The following is a 22,331-nucleotide window of genomic DNA, read 5'->3' on the forward strand; positions in this document are numbered from 1 at the left end:
GTCTACTGCATTAGTAATTATGTGATCTACATTTATCAATTCGCTTGCATCAACAATTTTATTATCATCAATTATCATTTATTGGACTACATTTAGTATTTTTGTGTGTATTTTTTTTTTAAGAAGAAGACAAAGTGCACTTCGCCCCCTAAAATAATAAAAAAATCACACTTTTCCCCTCAAAATAAAAAAAAAATGAGTCGTCACCCCTTACAAAACATATTTATATTGCACTTTGTCCAAAAGTCAAACTTCCGACGTATTTTTTGACCAGAATTGACAAAATTCCACCAACTCAAAGGCTATTGCCATCATTACACATTTCCCACCAAATACAAACCCTAATATCATTCTATTTTGCACAACAACCTTCAAACACTCCACTCTCATTTCACCAAACAATTTCAGAACACAAATTAGGAATTTTTCTCTCAGAGCGAAATGTGCATATTGTAGTCCGAAAATTGTGATAATCTTTCATTTTTTCTTCGATTAGAAAGTTATCCTCGTATTCCCGCCACAAGGGTTCAAAAATCATGAGAGAAGGAACAAAATAGAACACAAGTAATGTATGGTTTCAATTCGAACAACGTGTATACTAATTGTGAGAATACAAATGCATCAGGAAATGCACAAAGATCTTACCTCTGTTAAAGCTCTTTCACTTTCGGATTAAAGAATCGTAATTTTGGAGAGAAGAACCCTACTTTTTCAATCCTAATGTGTAATTAGATGGTTATATGAATGAGGATTTGAGTTGGGTATAACAAAATTACATATATACCTTGAAATGACAACAATACCCTTTCAATGGATGGAGATTTGTCAATTCCGGTAAAAATTACACCGGACGTTTGACTTTGAGATAAAGTGCAACAAAAATATATTTTGCAAGGGGACGTCTCTTCTTTGAATTTCCAAAGGGAAAGTGCGAATTTTTCGAAATTTTTGAATTTCCAGGGGGACGTCTCTTTTTTTAATTTTTGAAATTTTTGAGATTTTTCCAATTTGTCCTTCAAATAATTTTTTTTGAATTTTCTTTTAACCGACATGTTTAGTACGTTGAATATGACCATATTTGACTATAGTCAACTGTAGTCATGTTCTTTTCTTATATCACTGCCTAATTGGGCCAACCCAATGAGCCTACAATTCCTTTACCTATTGGGCCACGAGCCCCCAATGTTGAAGAGCATTGCCACCGATGCCCAATCACCTTCAAATAATTTTGGCCCGACAAACTCAACTAATTAAACTTCAGCCCAATCAATGAAGTATAAATAAAGGTTTGAACTCATTCCTTAAGGTACGTCCTATTATCTGAGTAATACTACCCACTGTATACTCTGGACAATTTCTCCTATCCACAGGCTTGACTTGAGCGTCGTAGGGGTTTCCGCCGGATCAACCCCCGGCCTAGTTCACGTGTTCTATGATCGCAGGTATCTCAAGGTTATCAAGCTCGTGAGTCAGTGATCCATTCTGCTCTTCCAGCTCATCGTACTTCAATTATCTAAGGTGATATAACTTTAGCATCATCATTTTGGCGCCGTCTGTGGGAAAAAGTGGATCCTGTTGAGGATCTAGTGGGACATCACGATGAGGGTTTCGTGGTGCATCCCGAGCACGAGGAGGAGGATGTGGCAAGCCAGAGCCTCCACGAGGTGGGAGGTTGTTTGCAGTGTCATACTCCCCTGAGCAAAATGTCTCAAGGTCATCATGCGCGCTACGTGATTGTGCGAGACAACTCCCACGAGGAGCCAACTCGCTCGGTACTACAAACCTGTTGCGAGACAACTCCACGAGGAATCAACTCGCTCGGAACTACGAACCCGTTGCGAGACAACTCCCATGAGGAGCAAACTCGCTCGGTCCTACAAACCTGTTGCGAAGAAACTCCCACGAGGAGCCAACTCCCTCGGTACTACGAACCAGCAGCGAGACAACTCCCACGAGGAGACAACTCCCTTGGTTCTACGAACCCGCAGCGAGACAACTCGCTCGATACTACGAACCTGCGGCGAGACAACTTCCACGAGGAGCCAACTTGCTCAATACTACAACATGCAGCGAGATAGCTCCCACAAGGAGCCAACTCGCTCGGCACTACGAACCCGATACAAGGCAACTCCCACGAGGATCCACCTCGCTCGGTAATAAGACTCGTTACAAGACAACTCCAACGGGGAGACACCGCGCTCAGAGCGACCTGAATCCGCACGCTCCCCAGTCGCGCGTCATCCAACGCTCCTACAACTTCATTGCGAGACAACTCCCACGAGGAGACAACTTGCCCGCAATTCACTATATAATCGCAAGCTCAAGTTAGCATGATTACAACCCTAGAAACACTTAGAGATATTATGGGAATCTATATAGCCTGGCCAGCTTGATTACTCAAATTTATCTACTTGTTTTCGACGGGTCCTTCATTAAAACGTGGCCACGGTGCAAATATACTTACGACCCACGAGGTCGAACAAGGGGCACGATCCCCATAAAAAAAAAACTTGAGAACCTGATCCCCTCACGCACAAGGCTATATGTAAACACATACAAGCAACGCGTCAAAACATTGATAATGTCAATAAATAACAACTCCCACGAGGAGATTACTCACTCCGTGCTACTACATTATTGCGAGACAACTCCCACGAGGAGATAACTCGATCAACCCTATTACCCCGCGACGAGACAACTCCCACGAGGAGATAACTCGCTCCGCGCTATTACATCGTCACGGGACAACACCGACGACTCAAGTAACTTACATAGCGACAACTTGGTCGCGCTTCGCGCTACCATCGCAAGACTTCCGCCATGTGCTAACGCGCATTCACGCCCCTCCAACACATGCTCCAACGCGTTTTCGCACACCATCAGGCCATACGCCAATTAGGGACCTCTAAAATTTTACTCTCGACATGATCTGTAATCCATTCCGACATGGCCCCTACATCGACTCGAGAGTGGGGGGCTTAATGATATGCCTAATTGGGCTAACCCAATGGGCCTCCAATTCCTTTACCTATTGGGCCACGAGCCCCCAATGTTGACGAGCATTGCCACCGATGCCCAATCACCTTCAAATAATTTTGGCCCGACAAACTCAACTAATTAAACTTCAGCCCAATCAATGAAGTATAAATAAAGGTTTGAACTCATTCCTTAAGGTACGTCCTATTATCTGAGTAATACTACCCACTGTATACTCTGGACAATTTCTCCTATCCGCACGTCTGACTTGAGCATCGGAGGGGTTTCCGCCGGATCAACCCCCGGCCTAGTTCACGTGTTCTATGATCGCAGGTATCTCAAGATCATCAAGCTCGTGAGCCAGTGATCCACTCTGCTTTTCCAGCTCATCGTACTTCAACTATCTAAGGTGATCTAACTTTAGCATCATCAATCACCATTAATCACATATATACCGATATTGAACTAAACATATAAATTTTGAAATCTAAACGGTAAGAGAACTATGTGGGCGTTGATTCCGCACCGATTACGTAGACAATTTAATATTAAGTTCAATTTTCTTTTTTAAAATTTGAATTGAAGTCTAAGTTCATATCCTTTAAATAATTACTTTTCCATTTAAAGAAAACAATTTAAAATTTCAAAAATTATTATAAATTCAAGTGTATCAAGTTTCTGAACCGTTGGTTTCTGATCGATTTCCGGTCTGCAAAAGTCAGAAAATTGTTCCTTTTTAATAAATTCATTACATAAATATTATAATCTGCATTATTATAAAATAATAGGGATTATTTTAGAGAACTCCCATATAGAAATTATATAAAACTAACCACCAAGCTAATTAGATCCTTGTGCATACCTCTTTCATTTTGAAATTAATTGACAGAACCCACTCACCCACCCTGAAGTACCTAAAGTATCCTTTTAAAACCATTTTTAAACTCTAGCCACTCACATTCGTCACTCTCTTCATCTCACAACTCCTAAATTCAAATCCCGCCTCCATATATCTCCAACCGGTGAAGTTGCTTCCCGGAGTCATAACTCTCTTTCCGGTGGTCGGAATTCGATGGTTTAACTACCTTTCGATTCCTTTCGTCGAGTTCTTTCTTTTGGTGGTGATTTCATTCAGTTTGGAGCGCTGGGTCGTTTTCTGCAAAAAAAATTCAGTCGACGCATATTTCGACGACAGTGGGTCTTGCCGGAGGTGTATTTTGTGTTCCGCCAGTCGGAATTTGACGGGCTACACACCGTTGGATTCCTCTCGTCGAGATCTATATTTTGATGGTAATTTCATTCATTTATATATTGTCAGATTTATTTCTATATTTTTTTTTCATTTGTGAGCGCGGAACCTTGGGTGGTTATAAGCGGCGGTTAGGGTTTTGGTAGGAGGCGATTGGGGTGAGGAGTCACTGATTGTTTGGTTTAAAATTCATAGCATTTCCCTGTTATGGACTCTCTCTATATCTCTCGATCTCTAAGTGTTTGTTGATTTTTGAGTGTGTTGGTGTTTCTTTATTTTTTGTTAATTTGCACTAAGATATTTTCTTTTTTGTTTTGATTTTGCAATTGCAGCTTAATGAAATCCATTGATCATGTCCTTGAAGATATAAAAAAATTGGTTAAAGTTACATCTGCTTCAAGTTACAATGTTCAACAAACTGTATACATTATCGTACATTACTACATATTACTATACATTACCAGTTACATATAGTAAAATGTAGTTACATATGCATATATTTTACGATTTGTATTTTATTGGTTCTGAGGTGATTTAATATAAATATGAAATTTGTAATTTTTGTGGGGTTTATGAATTTATTTTGTATAAGACAATATTTGTGTGTATACATAATTGATCGACTAAAAATATGTGGTAAAAAAGAACATAACTACAAATTACTATAGTTTAGTATAGTTACACGTAGTTATTTTCAGTACAGTAAACATATTGGATTTTTCAAAAAAAAAAATATTTTTTTTAAATTAATAAAAAAATATATAAATTAAACAAATAGGTTTATTAAAAGAAAAAGAAAGAAAAATAATAGTAAATAAATCAGTAAAAATGCTAAATGTAGGAACAGAAATATTGAATACAGTTCGGCCGAAGTTTGCATATAAGAGTAGTATAATATTTTTTACCTTCTCAGGAATATGTCAAAGGATGATTTTGACTTAAATTTATTCCTAATTTATTAATACGCAGTGATATGTAAAATAAGCCCAAAATAATAATACATCAATTCCCTTTTACTCTGTTAGTCAGTATGAAGGGCATTTGACCCAAGATGCAGGGTCGGCGGGCCGGGCCCACTCTGGGTCAACCTAGCCGTTGGAATCGGGTCCAACGACTTTTTGAAAAATTGAAAAAGGTATTTGAAAGCTCTAACATGTCAATCTGTAATCAAATTGATCTTTAATTAGGTTTAAGTGTAATCATTATCATCAGCTACTAGTTAGTATTTTAAAACTATAATTATTATTTAATGAAAGAAGAAACGGTCACAATTATTATTATTTTTTTTCTTCTATTTCCTTTTTTTCAATTGAAATTTGTACCCAAGATTCACATATTGGTATATCGCATTTTCGTGTAAATTACAATACCCTGAGTTAATGTTAAATTATGAAAAAACTCTTTATTTTTTTGGTAATTACAATTACTCTTCAATTGTGTATCGTCTTTCGAAAAAACTATGGGTAAAGTAGGTAAATTTGATACCGTAAGGATGAACGTGTAAGACAATCAAAATTGATAGAGATAATTATAATTATCCAAAAATAAGGGAGTTCTCGTAATTCAAAATTACCTCAAATTCTACTACGTTCCGCCAATTAATGTCATTAAAATAATAATATTCAACTGTGAATAACGTGTATTGGATTATGTTGAGTTTTTTCCTTTTTTTAACCGACGAGAGTTGTTAATATTAATAAATAATTATAGTACAGAGATATTAATATTAAATGATATATTTTACTAACGATCTAAGCTTACAGTTCATTAAGATGGTGTTTGTAAAAAATAGATTATGAGTTTTGTTTTTTGCACATTATAATATGTTTTTAGGTGATCGCAAAACATTTTTTTGCCTTTAATTCTCTTAAAATAAATCGTTTCAATCTATAACTTTAAAAACACTCATATACCTGTTTTTTTTTTAGTTGATTTTCCATCTAATTTGCAAACATCCCTAATTTTTAAAAATAAGCACTCAATTCCAACATAACTCACAATCACTAACTTCGATTTTTAAATAAGCATTTGCAAACACCACCTAACAGCTTAAGTTTTTGATTGAAGTGGTGATTTGACGTATATTGTAATAATTAAATTTCCAATGTTTATGTTGCAGCTGTACATAGAAACAATCAAATGTTTCAGAATTGAAATGTTATATTGAAAGACTCCAATTAAGTCATTCAATTTTAAGACTCCAATTAAGTCATGTAAAAATATTAATAAATAATCATATTGTTAATAGTTAAATTCCCACTGTATATATTGTAGCTGTACATAGAAACAATTCAATGTTTTAGAATTGAAAGACTTTAATTAAGTCACTCCATGTTGCACAATAAATCTTTAATCCTTATTGTTTATTGTTAAATTTACTAATTATTTATTTTCTAAACAATATAAAACTAAAAATTTTAAATTTACTCTTTCTATTAAGAATAATTCAAAAATTGTATTAAAAACCTAACTAGAAATACTATAACAATAAAGGTCATGCATCAACTTTACCAGGAAGACTTTAATCATGGTGTCCAAAAAACAAAATTAAAAAAAGGAAGACTTGAATCATTCATTTCCATTAATATACCTTAAATAACTTATTTATCAAGCATCTATGTAGTATGGACACGGAAACAGTGATACACAGACAGACACAGGAAAAAAACATGTCCTAAAAATGTGGATACGGGAGTTTAGGGGAAATGTGTAAATAATAAAAATGTAGAGGTATATTTATAAATATGCCATATAAACATATATAAGTTTTTATTTATACATAAATTTTTTTTTATATTTTCATCCAAACATATTCAAAATATATTTTACTATCAATTATGAATTTGCAATCGATCATTAAATCATATAAATTATTAATGAAGCAACAAAAATATTTAAAAATTTAGTATTCAGACATGTCTTCAATTATTTAAAAATTACAAAATGACCCATTATAAGGTGTTTGGCTGGTGTCCTCGAGTTTCAGATAGGAAACATGTTGGAAACGTTGAAACATTAGGACTTTGAAGTTTGTGTGTTACATAGTGACAAGGATCATATTATTAAAAGAGTGTTGCAAAACTTATTTAAAAGCTGAAGTTATTGATTGTGATTTAAGTTGATTTTCCGTGCTTATTTTTAAAAGTTAAGAGTCTTTGCAGATTTGCTTGAAAATTAAGTTCAATACAAATGGAATATCCATAAGTGCTTTAAAACTGATTATTTTAAGTGAAGTAAAAACAAAAGTTTATTTTACAAACACCTAAAAATAGATTACGAGGGAAAGAAAAAAAAAAACTCAAAATCTCTTTGTAAAGTCTTTTGCAAACATTATTCAACTTCACCTTTTGTAGAAAAAAAAAAAAAAAAAAAAGACATATTTACTCTCAACCAAACAATATATGTAGAAAAAGGGTAAATTACAAACACCCCCTAAGGTATGGTCAAATTACAAAAAACCCCCTCTTGTTTGGATAATTACATCTACCCCCCTCAACTATGATTTTTTCTTAGACCTCCACCTTTATGGTGCCAAATTCAACATAGTCATCTAGATTCCGTGAAATGTGATCTAGTTTGTACTCTTTTTGTGTAAAAAATATAGTTTCCGATGCACCACAAACTGGTATATACAATCTAAAAATCACATATTATGATCATCTTGCTTCATAATGTAGAGTTTGAATGGGATAAAACGGGTACAAAAGTGATAATATTCCATATAATCTCGAAGATTCCACTAAATTTGATGAGTTGAGGGGGGTGGTTGTAATTATTCAAACAAGATGGGTGTTTTTGTAATTTGACCATACCTCAGGGGGTGTTTGTAATTTACCCTGTAGAAAAATTATCGGATCTACTAACCACAGAGTAATAATAATACTGAAAGGGTGGGAAGATTTGTTAAAACTATTTATTTATTATATATTATATTAAATTATATTAAAAAAAAAAAGAAAAACAAATAAAAGGTGGTTTCAAATAGGTTGATGCTGATTTTGGCAGAATGGAGTTTTTTACTCTTCTGAAATTGAAATCTTTGAAATTCAATTTTCCTCCCCTCTGCCAAAATCTACTGCATGCCTTTTTTCTGTAAATCAGATTAAATCAAAGTCCACTTTCTTTTTGTAGAAGAATCAATCATCCATTCGCAGAAGAATCTCGTCATTCAATTCTATATTTCTCTCTCATCCATTTCCAATTCGAGTTCTTCAATCTGATTTGTGCCTTTCCCGGTTTCCCCCTTTTTTTAGGGTTCGTCTTCGTAATTTCTCGGTTTTTTTTGTAAATTGGAATTTGCGATCGAATTCGCACATCATCGTTGTTCATCTATTGTGTTTTGGGTGTTTGAGAATTTCCTTTTGTTTTTCTGCATGGAGTAGCTTCTATGAATTAGGTAAGAATATTTTGGTTTTTATTTTTAATTTTGTTTCCTTATTTATTTTCCAAATGATCATCGGTTGTTGTGAGTTTCTAATATGGAAAGTACTTTTAGTTATTTGAATACTGACTTGGTTAGATAAATTGTTTCCCTTTTTGAGATTATTACCTGCTAAAAGTATGTATATATATATATATATATATATATATATATATATATATATATATATATATATATATATATATATATATATATATATATATATATATGCATATATATATATGCATATGTATGTATGTATGTATCTACGTATGATCATACAATGTGTTTCTCGATTATCGAATTGTATGACCTTTGTTTCGGTAGATCGAATAGACTATTTCAGCTTTCAAACATTTCATGATAATGTAGTTAGTGAATTTATCGGAAAAACATGGCGAATCTTTTGATAGTTGGAATTTGCTCGGTTTTATTAACTCGTTTATTTGCTCTACAAAATCCAGATGTACGATGGCTGATTATAACAGCACAGTGATGTCACCGGAGGAGGTTTCCGCTCTAAAAGAAACACTATACGCGCAGCAAAAGCTTCTCCAGAAACTCTACACTGAGCTCGATGCCGAACGCGAGGCAGCAGCCACTGCCGCCAGCGAGGCAATGTCCACAATAGATCGCCTCGAAAGAGAAAAATCCGCCGTCAAAATGGAAGCAGATCAGTACAAGAGAGTAGCCGAAGAAAAAATGTGCCACGTGGAGGAATCTTTAGCGATAATCAAAGATATCTTCCACCAAAAGGATATGGAAGTCGCTGCGTTGTCTTACCAAGTTGAAGCCTATAGATACAAGCTCTTGAGCATGGGATGTGCAGATCTTTTGCAGAGAAACGAAAATGTAGCTTGTGATACAAGTCTTGGGAGGAGAAATTCGGCGCCTCTTTTGGTCAAATTCAATAGGGCTCTGATCGAAAGAGATAGCAATGCTAGCCCGGAAATTGACGGGCTTTCTTCATTCGAAGAAATAAACGAATTTATAACCTCGGATTCATCAGACAAGAAAAGCGAAAGTCCTAGCTTGCAGGAACAGATACGGAAATTGGGTTTACAGGTCAAAGAGTTTGCTAATGACACGAGCTCGGCGAATAATAATCGAACTCGTTCGCCCTCGCCGCAGCTAAGCTTTGACAATTCGTTCGACACGAATAAAGATCAAGAAAATAATCCGTATGCAGCTTCTACGAGTGTGGTTCTTGATGTTTTTGAGGTCCCACAAGTCGATAGGAGCATCGACACTTCTTACGAATCTTCGAGTAAGGACAAGAAAAAGACGGGTTTTTTTCAAGCTAGTGAGATTCTTGAAAGCAGAGAAGCTGTTAAACTTCATGCTAAAGATGAATCTGATTGGCTGAAGAAATTATTGCAGTCCACTAATCATGAAAAGAATTTGTATAGACCGAGTGATATTACTGCTATTGATCGAGCTCTTGTTGTACAGCCTTCTACGAGTGTTGCTCAATGTAGGCCCGATCTGAATAACCGGGCTTTGGGGGTTAGTGAAATTGAGAGGGTGTCGGAAAATTCGAACAGAGAGGAAGTATTGAAATTGTTGAAAGAGATTAAGGAACAAATAAGTTTATTACAGAACGAGGTTAGGTCTCAGAAAGGAAATAAATCGTTCACGAGAGAGAACTCGTCTCTACATTCTCTATCGGAGGTGACTTTCTTTTTTCCCTTTTTTTTTTTTTTTACTTCTTCCCTGCAAATGTTAATTTTTATATTGAAATTTAGAAGAAAAAAATTAGTATTTTTTTTTTTTTTTTTTTATTTTATTTGATTACAGGCGATGTTTCACTTTTGGCTTTGATGGAGCTTGAACATGTTCGACATTTGACGTGTACAAACTGTGTGTGTATATTCTGCCTAACACAACCACCTGATTTTTGTGTGTACAAAATAAACTTTCTTGCATCGATTTTGTGTTTGTCATTGTGGAGTTGATTGTGATTTTTTCTTTTTCTTTTTTCTTTTGTGCATATAAGAAGCATATGACGATTCTTTGATACAGATTGAATAGCTTGATAGGAGTGGTGTGTCCCGGTCCTGTCATGTGTCTCGACTTTTTCTTCAAATGAAAAAAAAGAGAGATTTTTTTTTTCACCCTTTTCCAATGTATACTCGTTACTAAATATGAATGATATCCGATTTTTTTGATTTTCCTACTGCATGAAAGCTTATCGAACATTTTTTTTAATATATATATATATATATATATATATATATATATATATATATATATATATATTAATTTATTCAATTTTATCTGTCGATTTGCAACATCATTATTCTATTTTGTTCGTTCCTTATGAAGTTGCAGGATGAGATGCTTCAAATGACAAGGTTAGTCGAGCCTTCAGTTAACATGTTGATTGTTTATTTTTTTTAATTAATTATGAGATCTCGATGTTGTTACCAAATCTATGCTATCATGTGAAAAACATGCGAATCTTTTTCCGAAATTCTCATTGTATAGGAACATTAGTGTACACTGTTTAAATTACGGATTCGTGAATCTTAATTTGCTATCAAGTTATGTTTTCTGCTGAACTCTTTTTAAAACATCTGATGCACTTAGCTTCTCCAGGCTGAACTGCTTATAAAGAAAATCGATATCTCATTTATTTTTTTTATTTTTTTATTTTTTTGCATAATTTATGTGGAAGATTAGACGATTAACATACACATATTCCGTTTTGTGAATGTGTCAGTTCAATAGATTAAAACAAAATAATTTGTGTGTATGGTGTATTTGAGTGACAGCAGGTCGAAGACATTCTTTCATCACTACAGTGCTGTATAAGCAAATGAGTTACGATTTGCGGAAAGCTCGACTGTAACTGTAAGTACGAAGTACAGAAACATATATATCATCTTTCATTAGTGTTTTGAGCATTTTCACTTTGTTTCTTGAAAATTGTGTGGACTGAGTTGAGTTTGAGTCGAGCTTGCTGCTGCTCAAGTAAAGTTTTATGAGCTCGGGCCGAAATTTTAATTAACACTAAGATAACCCAGTCACATAAAAGTAGTGATGCACTGCGTATAAACATTTGTATCTGGAGCACGTTTTAATTTGTGCGATTATTTTTGTTTTTCTTTTCTACACTTTGTTATCAAAACTCGAACTTTTACAATTACGACTTGAAATGGTACTGATTGGATCATAAAAAAAATAGTTCCTGAAATTTGCAAAAATAAAAAGGGAAGTGAAAATTTTGAATTTACATTTCCAATTTCATTAATTTCAGCAATTTTCAGAAATTATAATTTTACATAATTGGAAATTCTAGGAAAATGTTTTGGGTGTTTTTTGCTTTTAGTTCAAAGTTTGATTGATGTATTATGTATAAACTAAGATCACACATTTTGGCTGTTTATTTGAATGTGGAGATAGTTTGACATTATATTTCAAAGTTTGATGTGTGCATTTGAAACTTATGAACTAGGATGCACGGAAACTTCCACATAAACGCGTCTTCACGTTTTCGATACGTTCTGGAAGTCAAAACACCATGATACTCACCCCAGTCCCCAGATGTTTAAGGGATGTTTCTGTAGATATATAAAGTTTCGGGTACGCGGTTTCTGTAATTGATGAAAAAATGGACACGCGTTTCGACCCAGAAAATCCAAAACTTTGTCCAAATTTCCCACATTTGATGAAATCTTACATCTTATGTCTCTTTTTCTCTCACGCAACGAGAGAAGCACTTCTCACATGTACGCAAGAAACATGTGATCTACTAATCCTATACCAAAACGTTTTTCTCCGCCCCATTCGTAATAGTAGATTGACAATTCATATTTTCACTTGCAATTTCTATTTATAATTTTGGAACACATCTTCTATTGAGAACAATGCACATATGTTAATGTTTAGAATGACTTTTCAGAATTTATGAATATAGTACTATATTTTTTATATTTACACGTTTTCCTACTTTCACATATGATATGGGAATTCCATGTGTCTGTTTCCCGTTCAACTTGTCGCCTTAAAAAATACTTAAAAGTTTTTTCTATAAGATATAATCCCGTTCTTGATTTTAAATGTATTTTTGTATTTTGCCCCCTAAATCTTTCATGCACCTTTAATAAAAACGCATGTGCAAACGGAAGGTTTTTGGCCAGAAAAGAACTAAAACTGGCATGCAGGGCAAAGGGGAAACGCTGCGACAACTAGTAGAGTTCAAAAAAAAAAGTGTGTAAAATTATTTGTTCAGAGGCCATAAAAAGATTTCCTAGGAATGTATACACCCTATTTGGAGTTGCTTATTAGTAAAATTAATAAATAGTATATGTTAGCTTGAGTTTGGCAGCAATTGTGCACGTGGCAGAAGCGTGTGTATGGATTCCACAATGTCTATATAAAATCTTAAACTTATGAGATTGTTGGGAAAAGTCATGTGTGTTTAGTTAAGTCCTTACTAGTAAAATTACTAAACTAAATACGCATAAAAATCTTAGGTACTTCTGAGATTAAATCACATTTGATGACATTAGCAACTTTTTCTAAGGTAAAAGAAGACAACACCAACTCATTGCACCTACATGATACACCTGCCGTGCTAGAATTGGTTGCCGCGTCCTCCGTTTTTTTTTTTTTTGATATATATGTATATATATAAGGTCGTCTAGACTACTGTAATCATCATTAGCAACAGAGCTAGCACAGAGTCGAGGGAACAGGTTCCCCTTTTTTTGTGTAAAGTATGTTATTTTATATAGGAATATGTTATTTTTCGAGTAATGTAGTATTGTAAGCTTCCATATATAATTGTTTTATGTATATCTAGTCTCTACAAGGATAAAATTATGATTCCGCCACCGGTCATGACGCTTGCAGTGGTTTTGATTGAAGGGGATGATTTTTTTATCTGAAATGCTAAATGTCGTTTCAATTTTAGTAATCTCGTTTGACTTTGAACCTGATTTTAACATATTTCTATTTTGATTTTGGCAAAATTCGAAATACAAAAACTGTAGTCATTTGGGTTAGCTTTCTAATCCAACTTAGATCCGCTAGATTGAATGTCGTGCGACAAAGTTATGCATGAATAAGTCACATTTTGAATTTTAGATACATCAACACATCAAAGTTGTGGGCAGTATCCATTGATTCATGTATATCTTTCTCGTCGGACAGCCAATTTTGGTGACTCAAGTTGGATTAGAAAACTAACTTAGAATACTACAAATTCGATTTTCGGATTTTGCAAAATTTAGAATAAAAAATAATAAAAACCACGTTTGAAGTTGAAACGGTATTATTAAAGATCGAACAACATTTATCACTTTTATTTTTTGTAAGAACAAAAGGGAATGAACTTGAACACTAGTAACTTAAGTGAGTTAGGCAATTATCTATTAATGCATCTATGATTAGATTATCAACTACCTCAAAAAGTAACGCCAATGAACATCTCAGAAACTTAATCCATACACAAGTGGAAGGTGGTCATGTAGGCAAAAAGTACCTCAAAATACTAAGAGTTAATAGTACTTAACTCCCTTGTGGCTTGAAATTTATGCACATGACTCCCTATATTTTTAATATAGTATATGATCCCCTTATATTTTAATACAAGTATGTAACTTATTTGTACTTTCAAAAATTTATTATTTCTAATGAACATGATTATTTATCAAGTGCAATACAATACGGGGGTACGTGCTTATATTAAAAGCGCAAAGGAGTCATTTACACAAAATTCAAACTACAGAATGGTCATGTGCTTATATTGAAAGTACAAAAGGGTCATATGCACAAAACTCAAAACCACATGGAGTTAAGTGTTATTTACTCAAATATTAAATTAAGAAGTTTCACACACAACCACCACATTTCTGAATCATTTATTTTTTATTTGGCATACTTTAAACATTATCATTTTTTTTTTCATTACTTTAATTTAATTTGTGGTTGATGTCTAATATTTTAGGACACATGCATTAAACATTTAGGCCTTGTTATTAAAGCCATATATATATATATATATATATATATATATATATATATATATATATATATATATATATATATATATATATATATATATATATATATATATATATATATATATATATATATATATATATATATATATATATATATCACAAAGGTTTTCTAAGTGCAATATATGATCATCATTTGATTTAGGAGTTAATTAGTGAATTGGGTAATTCCAACCTTCCACTAGCTTTTTTTTGTGAATTAAAACTTTAAGCATTTTCTTAATGGTAGGCTCAAAGAACAGATTTAAGTGCAATTCGACTATGCAGCGCATGATTAGCACTGTCACCAATGACAATTAAGCTAATAAAATATTGATTGATTAAATGATTAAGCACAAAAGTGTAAATTTGTGTGTCCATTCATGATTCATTCTTGCTAGTAAGAAAGATCGACGAATGATTATTTGTGTCTTTGTGAACAACCAAAAGGCAGCATTTGGTTGGTTTGCTTGCATAATTAATTAAGTAGCAATTAGCCAAACGCAATGCAGTACATAATTTAGCGCGGTCTTTACGACACTATACGAGGTGCACTAACGTGTGCATCTCGTGTAGCTCCCTTGGATCAACACACGCCCACATGGGTATGTGTGAGAACTAGCAGAGTTAGGATTTAAAATTTGCGGGAGCCAAATGCATTAATTTTTTTTGAAGGGGGCCTATTAATGCTATTATACACGAAATTTTTCGTATTTTCATATAAAATATAGAGATTTGAGAAATGAAATGGGCCACGGTCTCCCTTAGTCATATGCTGGTTCCGCCACTGTGTGTTGTGTGAGGATCCAAAGACGAAATTGATCGTGTGGCAAATCGAAGATGTGGTCGTTGTTTGGACACGTTTTACAATTAATCGAGTAAGACTGCAGTAGGATCAAAACTTTAGGAATGACAAGGAAATGAAAAATAAAATTATTTCACCTAACATTTTCACTATTTCACTAATCTACTTTCTATTCTCCTTAATCCAATCACATACACCTAATTGATCATGACCAAATCCCAACAAAAAATATTAGCTGAAAACTTTGATCATGATCATCATCTATCCAAAACTTTCTTTTATGCAAATACATTAAAAAAAAAAAAAAAAAGAAACTCAAATTTAATTTATTGAATTAGCATCTTCAACAACTAAATTTGAAGGACTAACACAAAGACATTGCTTCAAAATGCTAACTTCATTAGCAACATCAAGCATGCTAGGCCTCGTGGCCGGATTATACTGCGTGCATATCAATCCGAGTTCGATCATTTCCAATATCACATCGGCCCATATCTTCCTGTCGAACGGAACGGGCCCACGTGGGGCCCGCCTCACCATTGCTCCTTCTACGATTGGCCCGAGCTTGTTAGGGTATTGACTCTTGACCCATTCGTGCATGCTCGAACCTTCTTGAAAAAGAACGTCCGTCGGCCGTTTTCCCGTTACTATTTCAAGTAGAAGAACTCCGAAGCTATATACGTCTCCTTGGGGCGAAGCATGCCTTCCCATTCCATATTCTACAATTTAAAAAAAAATTGAAAAATAAGACAATAGTCTTGAAATATAATGGAGAAGTCAGAAAAAAAATCGGATAAAAAAAATTACTAACCAGGAGCAATGTAACCAACCGAGCCACACAACAATCCATCGGTAGAATCGTACGACGCCGAATCGTCAACACCACAAGAGCCACTCTCATCACCGCCACCTTTAACCAATCTCGCGATCCCAAAATCGGTAACCAAAGCCGTGAAATCATCGTCGAGAAGGATATTACTCGGCTTAAGATCACAATGCACTACTTTCACCGGCGCGTAGTGGTGCAGATAAGCCATCCCTTCCGCCACGTCGCTGCAAATCCTCACAAGCTGTTCCAAATCGAGCCCGATAATATTTTTCAACGAGCTCGGATAAAGATGATCCTCGAGGCTACCGTTAGGCATCAACGGTAATACGAGGGCTTTAAAATCGGGCCGACTGCATGTAGTTATTATCCTTATCAAGTTTCTGTGCCTTGTTCTTTTCAAGACTTGGCACTCTCTCTTAAAGCTGCCCGATAATTCGGCTGCCGATTTTGCATGAAGTACCTTAACCGCTATTTGAGTGTTGTCTTTGAGAACACCCTTGTATACGTGTCCGAATCTTCCGGAACCGACCAGGCTCGACCCGCTGAACCCTCCGGTAGCTTCTAGAAGCTGCCGCCGCGAGATTCTTGGGTACTTGACCTCTTGATTATTATGATCTCTAGAAGCTTCTTCTTCGTCTTTGACGATAACGCCCTTTTTCCCGTTTTTTAAAACGGTTAAGTGGGGTCGGATCTTTGATCGCCATCCAACTATGCAGAAGATGGGAGTGATGATTAACGATAGTAGAATCGCAATCAAGAAATGACGAGTTCGCCCTTTAGGGCATTTTCTCATATCCTTTATCGAACCGCAGAGACCTTCGTTTCCCAAGAAAGAATCGAGGGTTAGTGACGAAAATGCCCCCTCGTCGGTTATGTTCCCGTGGAAGTTGTTGTAAGAAAAGTTGAGTACCTTGAGAGTTGGTGATGCGTGAAGAGAGTGCGGTATTTCGCCACTTAACTTATTCAACGAAATATCGAGCACTTTGAGGTAGGGCAAACTTCCAATAGCTTCCGGAAACTCTCCTTCCAAACCGTTACTCGAAACGTTGAGGTACTCAAGAGCAATACAGCTTCCGAGCTGAGATGGCAAAAGACTTGAAAGATTATTCGACGACAAATCAATAGCAAGAACCATATCCATTTTGCTAAGCTCCAATGGAATATTCCCATGCAAGAAATTACTCGACAAGTTCAAATACAGCTTCAAACTACTCAAACCGGCCACTTCACCAGGAATCGTACCCGATATTCGATTATGAGAAAGATCGAGAATTTCTAGATTTACGCATTTGCCTAAGCTCGTAGGAATATACCCCGAGAGCTCGTTTTCGTATAGAAGAAGCCTTCTTAGCTGTACAAGGTTGGCAAAGCTATCTGGAATCGTACCGGAGAGTTTGTTTTTTGACAAGTCTAGAAGACCTAAATGAGGCATGTCGCCAAAGGAGGCCGGAATTTCACCGGAGAGTGAATTATTCGACAAAAATAGCCTCTCGAGTTTCGCCATGTGGCAAAGCTGAGAGGGTATCGAGCCATTGAATAGATTGCTAGAGAGGTTCAAGAGGGTGAGATTGACAATATTCGAAATCTGTGGGGGTATCGGACCGTAAATAAGATTAGTATCGAGGTTGATTTGTACAAGAGAAGAGAGATGCCCAATAATAGAAGGCAACTCTCCTCCGAGATAATTACCGGCTAAATCGATTTCTTGCAAGTTAGACGAGTTGGCTAAAGATGCAAAAAAGGGTTTGAGGTTAGTATTGTCATTATGGCTCGAAAAGCGGTTGTATGATAAGTACAAGAATTTCAAATTCGGCATGTGGCTCAAGATATCGGAGGGTAATTCTCCAGTGAACAAATTCGTCTCCAAATCGAGCCACTCGAGTTTCGAAGAGTTCGAAAGGGCAAAAGGGACTTCTCCCACGAGACGGTTCGACCAGAGAAGGAGATACTTAAGCTCTCTAAGCCCACATTGATCACTATTCTCCGTATTTAAAGGGATCTCACCACTTAGTGAGTTGTTCGATAGGTCGAGATATTGAAGAGAAGATGAAATATTATTGCAGAAAATCGAAGAAGGGATCTTACCGAAAAGTTTATTGCTTCCAAGATCGAGGTACACTAATCGAGGAAGAAACCCTACTTCAGATGGGATGTTTCCTTCTAGAAGATTCGAAGATAGACTTAGCTCTTTCAGCTCGTAAAGATTGCCGATTTGAGGCGGGATTTGGCCGTGGAAGAAGTTTCCGGATAAATCGAGAACCGCTAGCTGCGATAGGCTGAAAAGGGCCGGCGAGAGTTTGCCCTTAAGAGACTTGTGGCTCAAGTTAAGCTCGACGACTCTATTATTATTATTCTTGTTCATGCCGTCGCAGCTGACACCCGACCATTTGCAGACATGCATGTGGTTCTCGGAAGTGTTCCATGTCTCGAGAATATTCTCGGGATCTTCGGTGATTCCCGACATGAACGAGAGGAGCGATGCTCGATCTTCGAACAACCCAGCATCGTTTTCCGAATGCGCTACGTAGAATAGTATGATTAGCGAAAGTATGTCGAATTTTGAGCACCACATTTTCTTGTTGAAGAAGGTAATTAAGGAATTTTTATTTTTTTTTGGAGAGATTAATGAAAACTTGAGGATGGAGATTTTGGAATGTTGTTGTCGGAAATTAGTGTACTGTTATAAGGTATGTGGAAAATTTATTTAGAGGCAATTAATTAATTAATTAATTTATTAATATATATTATAAATAAAGTAATAGTAGATATCCTCAATATACATGCCTAACTGCCGTTGAAGGATACATAGTTGACAAAATTAATCAACGTTGAACACGTGGGGACACGTCGTTATATATTTATGATGTCTGAGAATCGTCTAGTTTTTTTCTTTCTTCTACTTATTATTATTATTATTATTATTATTATTATTATTATTATTATTATTATTATTATTATTATTATTATTATTATTATTATTATTATTATTATTATTATTATTAAAATAAAAAATAAAATATGAGGGACAGAATCGTTGAGTTTATTAGCCGTGTGAGATTTGGTGATTTACATGTCATTAGGCCTAACTAAGTTGAAATAATTAGTGTGATTAGTGGGTGATGATGAGTTATTAAAAAATAAGATAATCTAGGTTATAATAAGCACGCCTAGTTAATAAGATAATGAAGTGATGACGTGGCAACTTTGTGTCCTGGAGTGTGTGGGTGTATGTCGGCTGATGTATAATATGCTTGTTGCCATCATCACCACTTGGAAATTTCAATTTCTTTTTATTTTTTTTATTTTTTTATTTTTAGATGCATGATCTAGCTATTAATCAAATTTTGATGGAACCCTTATTTTGATGTTTGGTAAAAAGGAACTAACAGAAGACGGTGGCCATTTGATGTGATCTCGATTTTGCTCTTGGTAAGTATTCGAGATTTTAAAGTGATCTTAATCTTGTTTTACGTAATTAAAGCGAAGCGGTAATGTGACGTCAGCATTATATTGTTTTAGCGAAGCGTTGTGATCTATGCTATACGGACATGGATACGCGGATACGGCGATACGCGGATACGGACACGGTGATACGGCATTTCCAAAAAACTAGGATACGGACACGCGGGGATACATATAAATATAAAAAATATAGGGGTATATTTATAAATTATAAAAATATAGGGATACATTTATAATATGTAAAAATATATTTATAAGTCGCCAAATCGCATTAGAGTGCCGCTCGCTCTTGCTGCTCATGTTCTTGGTCGCTGTTGTCGCTAGAGTTTTGGACTTTTGGGTGAACTCTCAAAAACGACAGATGAAATATGTGTTTCAAAGAAAAGAAAATGCGTATTTTTTATTAGGTCTTTCTCTTAAAGCATAAGAGCCGTATCCCAACTTTTTTAAAATTGCGGAAACTGTCCGACACGTGTGTCCTACTTTTAGCGAAATTACGACACGGCCTGACACGGGTGTCCGAGGCGTGTCTGAGCATATCCAAGTATCGGATACGGAGACTCTTCACCTCCTAGAGGTGTCCGTGCAGCATAGGTTGTGATCGATCACAACCATTTGATAAGATATCTATGTATTATCGAATAATTCCTACTAATATTAAAGCAAATTATATCGAGAGTAACACACACGCAATTTTAACGCAATAAGATTGCATTTGAATTGGATGAGGCAATTTTGAGAGAAAAAAATTTTTATATGACAATTTAAAATGGATTATCCATCAAAAAAAATTTAAAAACTATAGTTCAAATTAAAGTCAAACTTTTAAATTTCTTGCAAAAAATGAATTATTCGAATTGTTGAATGATGGGCAGTTGTGCCCTTTGAACTCAGGATTATTTTATTTAGCATGACTCTAATATCATGTTGAATGGCAACTTCAATCAAAAACTTAAACAGTTAGTGAAATGTATCATTTAGTATTAATATCTACAATACAAATAAACTCGAATAATTTTATATCATGGGCTTAGGTGGTGTTTGCGGGAACTTATTGAAAAACAGTAGTTACTGCTTGAAAGTTAAGTATGTATTAAATGCTTATTTCTAAAAAAAATAGGGTGTTTGATAATATGCTGGAAAAATAACTTAAATAGAAAATCAAATGGAGGAATATTTATAAAAAAAAAAACAATTTATTTTTAGAGAAGCAAAAACAAAATCTAATTTTGGAATAACCTAACAATCAAATTATGATCTATCAAAAGCTCTAAATCAGTTTCTAAAAGCTTCTGCAAACACCATCTTAAATCGTTCGCTCTAAATTCCATTGACATTAAATTACGAAGATAGATAATATTAAATATTAATATACCACGGAAAGGGCTCTCTTTCGTCGGCTATGAAGTATGAAGTATGAACAATCCCCACGCAAGTTGCAAAGTGATCACCTCGATCTACAAGAGAAATACTTTAAATAAAGTAGTGTGATCTCTATTAAATTAATTTATTTATTTTTGCCAATATATTTTCTTAATATATATATATATATATATGCATGTGTTGTCGAGACTAAATTTAACATTAACTATTTAATTTTTATTTTTAGGAAAAGAAAAAAAAAAAAAAAAAAAAAAGTCCAATCGATATATATACACCGTTTCTTGAATATATGATATTTTGGAACTGCGTAAATGGGAAATGATTACTCCTTCAACCACTTGTGGGGGTTTTCTTTTTTTCTTGTGGGTTTCTACCAAGTTGCGCGCAGTAGAATTTGACCTTATAATCTGACTTACATGTAAAGTCAATCAATTTTATTTTATTTTATTTTATTTTATTTTGTATGACTAGGGCACCTAAATAATTATTTAATCATGACAAAAATATTATAAAGTTTCGCGCCGCGGCGAACCTCCTCTGTGCAGTATATGTACGTGCATTTAGGTTTGTTTGTGTCTGTGTGTGTGTGTTGGGGTATGGGGGAGACAAGATTTATATGTTATTTTTATTTATTTCTTTTTTGAATGTGAAGACTTATTTTATGTTAGGCGGATTTAATAATTATCCATTAGGTTTTGATATATTAGGAATTATATTTTTGAAAAACATTTGACCCACAAATCATTATACACAACGGCAACTTGAATTTATACTTGGCTGTTTCCTGTAGATCTGCATATAATCACGCATATTAATGTACATGTATGTTTAGTGGATACTTAATTGTTTAACTCTGCTAATTATTAAAAAATATTCAATGTAAAATAACTTGATATATCATCCAACTCTCTGTTCAAACCCCTAATGCAAAAAGTATATTTTTGTGAAATTTGCATAATTATCAATGAATATTTTTTACTTGACAAATTAATTGATTCAATATGTTTGTCTAAATGGGGAAAAAGTATCTAAGAAGTCTCCTCAAGCCCAATATTTTCTTATCAATGAACCAAACAAAATTAAATGCTAAAGGGGAGCAAGTAATAGTGGGAGTGGTTTTAGAATTTGAAAAGCGATGTTAATTTGCAATTATAAATAGGCTCATGGCTAACCATTATATATATTCATGACTCAAACTTAGC

At 34.6% G+C, this 22,331-nt stretch overlaps 2 protein-coding genes across 3 annotated transcripts; one reads left to right on the forward strand and one right to left on the reverse strand.

The window, feature by feature from the left end:
- The first annotated feature begins 8,151 nt into the window (after positions 1-8,151).
- LOC105958398 (myosin-like protein (Protein of unknown function, DUF593)) lies at positions 8,152-10,817 on the forward strand. 2 transcript variants are annotated; one of them, XM_088824238.1, is made up of 3 exons: positions 8,152-8,479; positions 9,110-10,316; positions 10,443-10,817. In XM_088824238.1, the coding sequence occupies exons 2-3, from the start codon at positions 9,117-9,119 to the stop codon at positions 10,464-10,466; spliced, it is 1,224 nt and encodes a 407-aa protein (XP_088680364.1). In that variant the 5' UTR covers positions 8,152-8,479; positions 9,110-9,116; the 3' UTR covers positions 10,467-10,817. The 2 variants fall into 2 exon arrangements, with proteins under 2 accessions (XP_088680364.1, XP_012837865.2); XM_012982411.2 differs by having other exon boundaries at positions 8,160-8,621.
- Positions 10,818-15,759: 4,942 nt separating this feature from the next.
- Positions 15,760-18,957, reverse strand: LOC105958354 (Leucine-rich receptor-like protein kinase family protein). Its single transcript, XM_012982362.2, has 2 exons — positions 16,267-18,957; positions 15,760-16,174 (listed from the first exon to the last, which is right to left on the reverse strand). Exons 1-2 carry the CDS (start codon positions 18,854-18,856, stop codon positions 15,777-15,779), a joined length of 2,988 nt encoding a protein of 995 aa, XP_012837816.2. The 5' UTR covers positions 18,857-18,957; the 3' UTR covers positions 15,760-15,776.
- Positions 18,958-22,331: the final 3,374 nt, after the last annotated feature.

This window comes from Erythranthe guttata, chromosome 10 (assembly GCF_056151865.1).
Source record: "Erythranthe guttata isolate IM_541 chromosome 10, IM_541, whole genome shotgun sequence".
Lineage (NCBI taxonomy): Eukaryota > Viridiplantae > Streptophyta > Magnoliopsida > Lamiales > Phrymaceae > Erythranthe > Erythranthe guttata.